Source organism: Solanum stenotomum, chromosome 8 (assembly GCF_019186545.1).
Source record: "Solanum stenotomum isolate F172 chromosome 8, ASM1918654v1, whole genome shotgun sequence".
NCBI lineage: Eukaryota > Viridiplantae > Streptophyta > Magnoliopsida > Solanales > Solanaceae > Solanum > Solanum stenotomum.
Genome location: NC_064289.1, coordinates 53,636,999 through 53,642,446, shown reverse-complemented (window position 1 = coordinate 53,642,446; position 5,448 = coordinate 53,636,999). Strand labels below are relative to the sequence as shown.

General features: G+C 32.0%; 1 protein-coding gene across 1 annotated transcript; it reads left to right on the top strand.

Moving 5' to 3' along the window:
- The first annotated feature begins 511 nt into the window (after positions 1-511).
- LOC125872754 (methylsterol monooxygenase 2-2-like) lies at positions 512-5,052 on the top strand. Its single transcript, XM_049553535.1, has 7 exons — positions 512-612; positions 2,425-2,562; positions 2,778-2,923; positions 3,632-3,751; positions 3,831-4,043; positions 4,142-4,222; positions 4,819-5,052. Exons 1-7 carry the CDS (start codon positions 583-585, stop codon positions 4,898-4,900), a joined length of 810 nt encoding a protein of 269 aa, XP_049409492.1. The 5' UTR covers positions 512-582; the 3' UTR covers positions 4,901-5,052.
- The last annotated feature ends 396 nt before the right edge of the window (positions 5,053-5,448 follow it).

The following is a 5,448-nucleotide window of genomic DNA, read 5'->3' as shown; positions in this document are numbered from 1 at the left end:
TAATTGTGGTCAATAAGAATCCAAAAATTATATCAACAGATTTAAAAAAAAAAAATAAACACATCACATGTAAGATCTTTTTTATTTAATGTCATATATTACTTAGTTTTAATATGTACATATAAGAATAAAGTGCTTACTAATAGATTTTTTAAAATTCATAATCCAAATTCCAACCACAGATTTTTAATTAAAAATAGATTAATTTTATTCCACCACAATCCTTATTACTAAAATCATACCCATGACAAGTAATTTCGTTAACTTTGTTTAATATTGTAATTAAATAATACAAGAAAAGGTTAATATATCTAGAGACTATAATCACCATACATATATTTATTACTGTATCTGTCTCAATTTATATATACTTTTTAGTCTGTTATAATTAGACATAAGTTAATGAAATGTCATATATTTTCCTTTTTTAGTCTTAAATTTGTTAGTATATCAAATCAATAAAATAATTTTGATGATGAGTTTTTAGACACCTACCACTAAAAACACAATTGTATTGTTAAGTTCCTATTCTACCCTTATATATACAACTAAATCGATGGTCTCCTCCTCACAGTTTCAGCCATGGCTTCCATGATCGAATCTGCTTGGGCGGTACTATTCTCTTCTCTCTCTCTCTCCTCATTTTTTCTATCTGTTAGAATTTTTTTACATTTTATTCTCGAAATTTCGTATTTCTAACCACATTCTGCATCTCTGTTTCAATGTTGATTGTTCTGGTTCAGTTTGGGTGCATTGTGAAACAATGCATTTATGAGCAAAACGGAACAGTATATGCGAGAAATTTTAGTAGCTCAGTTAGTTGGTTATCTGAACTTTCAATTTTCAATTTTGTTGATGAGTGTTCGATTTCTCCGTCGGTTTTCAGTTTTCGCCGGGAGTTAGTCGGAGATGTGTTTGTATGTCGGAAAATGTTTTAAATCTTCATTTTCTGTTGTCACGGACTTTTATTTTCACACACTTGGTATTATTATGAATTTTTAGTACTACAAAAGTTTTTTTTATCAAAATAATATCCGATTTTTGATATAACTATTGATTTTTTGTTAATATATATATATATATATATATATATTTTTTTTTTCAGTAAAATATTTTTCTAAAAATAAGTGGACGTTTGAAAAATTTACTTTATTAGGAATTTGGAGTTATGTTTTATCATACTTTTTGTAATAAATATTTAGAAATTTAGTATTTTTTTTAGAAAAATCTGAAATATAATTTAAATGAGGTTATTTTATAAACATAGGATAAATTTGAAAATGGAAGTGGAAAAAGGATTTTTGGGTGTTATTCAAAAGTTGAATTTGCATTTTTTATGACAAAAAAAGTGATATTTTTCTTTTGAAAAAAAAGTAAAAAATCCTCATCTTTTCTCCGATATCATTTTTGGGGTGATTTTTTAGAGTTTTTTTTTTCCTTTCTTGCATGTATTTGTTGAAGAGTCCCACGTCGAATAAAAAGGGAAAGGTAGTCTCGTAATTAGGCTTAACAATAATCGTCATCTCTTTCATCTAATTTTTAAAGTGTGAGTTAGATTCAGGATCTAATTTTACAAATTGGTGGTGTTTATCCCAATTTGTGTGAAGCTCGAAATTTGTGTAAGCAGCCATTCTATGTGTTCGATACAATGAAAAATACTATGAGAGATAGAATGGGTAGAGCTAGGTGTAGGGGTGTGAAGATGAGGTGTTGGATAGCTGGGAGATATATAATCAATGTGGTATTACTCTCATTTTTCAAGTTTCCAGAAGTTACTTGGAGGTGTATTTGATATTCCGGAAAATATTTTTCAGAAAATATGTTTTTCGAAAATCAAGTTATTTTGTGGTATATAATTATTTAAATATAATTTTTTTTCTCACTGAAAAAGGGAAAAATGACAAACTCCCTTTTGAACGCAAGTCATTTTCCTTTTATCTCAACTCTTAATTTCATATCACTTTGCACACTCTACATTATTATGAACCTTTAGTAATAAAATTGTTTTTATCAAAACACCATCCGATTTTTTGACATATTTACTGCTGTTAATTAACTTTTCTACTAGTAATTTTTTTTTTTCTGAAAATAAGTCATTTTGTGGCCTTATGATCGTGTAAATATATTGTTGAATGAAAACTTCCTCATGAAAAGTTGTTCTTTTATTGAAATACTATCTGATTTTTTTGAACGCTTATCGATTTTCTAATACAATGTTTTTCAGAAAAATAAATCTTTTCCCCAAAAACATTTTTCGGTTTACCAAACCTGGTAGTTCCTTTTTCTTGTACCAATTTGTGTGAACCTCGACTAATCTGTTTGAGACTTACATGACAAAACACACATCCTAGTGCAGTCATTGTTATTTAGAGAGTAATGAGGTCGTAGTTACTTGTTTTAATGGCCTTTTGTTTTGTTTTTCAGTTTCTTCTTGCAAATTTCAGTGATTTCCAATTGACTTCTCTTGGAGGTTTCATTGTTCATGAGAGTGCCTTCTTCTTGTCTGGAATCCCATTCATCCTTTTTGAAAGGGCAGGGTGGTTTGGCAAGTACAAAATTCAGGTAATTACTTTTTGACTCTTGTAATGGAAATATGAATGATGTTTCTTGATCAAAATGAACCCAAACATCAATAATATTCGACTTAAGACTCGTGCACGAGTTCTGTTTTTGTTTGCATCTACTTTGATGAGAACTGGTTATGATGTTTCGAGTTCATTCTGTCATTATTCGGATGAATTTTCATTTTGTTGCATTCTTGACCTGTTTGTGTGCAGAAAAAGACCAACAACACGGAAGCTCAGCAGAAATGTATTACTCGTCTGCTGATGTTTCATTTTTGTGTTAATCTTCCAATCCTCATTGTTACGTATCCGCTCTTTAAATTCATGGGGATGCGATCTACTCTTCCATTGCCGTCCTGGTATTTTCTGGCTCTCTGTATACCAAGCTTTAGTTGTGTGATGTCAACACATATACATTGTATACCTTTTTCTGATCTTGCAATCTTTGTTTCTTTTGTTTTTAGAATCCAATGCCTGATAACAAGACGATAAAACCATTTTGTGAGCCGCGCATTGCATGTTTAGGCTATGGTTATCAAAGTAGGATAACTGAATGGGAGAAGTACAAGTTATATGGACAGTTGTTAGATTGACAACTATATACGGAAGTGAATGTTGGATCTCTATGGTCCAACATATACACAAGATGATTATATTCGATAGAAGGTGCACGTAGCCTCACATAGAGAATAAGTTTCTTTAGATGGCTCTTGTCATGTGACTCATGTCCTACATGGACATCGAGATCACTGGTATATACGTGTGGGAAATCATGGTGGTTGAAGGTGTTAAAACAGGACAAGGTAGATCTAAAATAATACGGAAGAAAGTTGTCTTGAAAGACCTATCATCCCTTTAGATTCATGCAAACTTTGAGAAAAATATGAAACAAACAACGGAAAAGAAAATAACCATATTGGTGATACCAATTAATTGATAAATGAGGATTTCCAACTAGCTTGGAATTGAGGCGTAGCTGTTGTATAATTTTGCAAGTAGGGGTGGTAGAGCTTTTTCTTTTGTGCTTATTCATCAGAGTAAATTGCAAATACTTCTTTTCTCTGCAGGAAAGTAGTTTCAACCCAAGTTTTATTCTATTTCATCTTGGAGGATTTCGTATTTTACTGGGGACACAGGGTTTTACATACGAAATGGCTCTACAAGCATGTCCACAGTGTCCATCATGAGTACGTGAACGAACTACTTAAATTCTTCGAGTTTCACTTTTTCTCCCATGAAAGTCACAACTTCTGTTTGTTACACTAGGTACGCGACACCATTTGGTTTGACATCTGAGTATGCTCACCCTGCTGAAATTCTCTTCCTTGGATTTGCTACGGTAATTGGTCCTGCAATCACGGGGCCACATTTGATAACATTATATCTATGGATCTCACTTAGAATCCTCGAGACAGTCGAGGCACATTCTGGATACCATTTCCCCTGGAGCCCATCAAACTTCTTGCCATTATATGGAGGGTCTGTACATTACTTTACTGTTAAAAATCATTCATTTGCATTCATCTGTTTTGCACGTCGTGAATGATGTTCTTATAGTTGCTAGTGTTTGTTCCCAGGTCTGATTTTCATGATTACCATCATCGGCTGCTCTACACAAAGTCTGGCAACTACTCATCGACTTTCGTTTACATGGACTGGTAAGGCTTCCATACATTGCCTTTACATTAGTACTCTAGTGTACAGCTAACTCTGTACATATTCAAAGCTACTAGGTTCGGCTGATCCCGTAACTAACACTCTAGCTCCTCCCCTAGTTCCGAAAGCTATACATCTCTCTGCTTATGCTCAATAAAACTTGGTCTTTTGCATAATTTCTCTTAGCAATTCTTGATCGTATACTTCCGCCACATCGTTGTTGTTGTTGTTCTGTTTCCCAACTAATATTGACTAAGGGAGTTCAAAATTTTAATATATATATCTCTTAAGAAGTTATTTTTGACCTACACTACTAGAAAATATAGAATTAGTGACGGAATATGTCGGTAATCCCTAATTAATCTGTAGCTAAAAAGCTCGATAACTAATCATAGCTTAATAGGATTAACATGCCATTTTTGCTGTTTAGCTATAAAATTTTGTCCGTCACTAATTCCTTATATTCTAGCAGTGCTATATACATAGTACTATTACTTTCTATATACACTATATAAATTTTTGACGAAATGTGTTTGAGTGACCACTCTTGGATCAATGTAGCTACGCCACTAAGACCTCTATCTCTCTTTTTATTTAGGTTATTTGGTACTGATAAGGGTTACAGAAAGTTGAAGATGCTGAAGGAGCAAGAGTGCAAAGCTGAGGGCAAAGCAATGTAAACAAGATGGGAAAGTAGAGGGGGAATAAAATTACATGTTTGTTTGAGTGTATAAGAATAGTATTGAACAGATTCTATTAGTAATGCTGGGATTAATAATGTAAGGATTAGTTATGTTGGCATTAGTAATGCAAGAATTAATTATAACATGCACCACATAATTCTAAAAAAATTATTTGTTTACAAAAAATACCTTTATCATTCTTTAATGAGAAAATACATCAAATCACCTTTGAACTTGACAGTCAAAATTACTTTAACATTTTAATAGTCAAATTTACTTTAGTACTTTAAATACCACTCTAATCTTACTTCATTTTATCTCTTAGTCTTATTTGAAGTAAATTAATGGAAAAATGTTAAATATATCCTTGAACTTTCAAAAATGATATGCATCTACCCTAGTTATACTTTAAGGGGTCGTTTGGTGTGATGGATAAAAAGAATTACTCCTGAGATAATTTTTAAGTGACCTTTATTCTGTTGTTTGGTTGCAAAGACTGGGATAACTTATCTTAGGACTAATTGTTAATCCTGGGATAAGTTATC

Excerpts from the sequence above, each read along its gene's own strand:
- LOC125872754 (XM_049553535.1), top strand. The coding sequence starts at position 583 with ATGGCTTCCATGATCGAATCTGCTTGGGCG. Across the intron at positions 3,752-3,830 it reads GTCCACAGTGTCCATCATGA|GTACGCGACACCATTTGGTT; the intron begins GTACGTGAACGA and ends TTGTTACACTAG. Across the intron at positions 4,223-4,818 it reads ACTTTCGTTTACATGGACTG|GTTATTTGGTACTGATAAGG; the intron begins GTAAGGCTTCCA and ends CTTTTTATTTAG.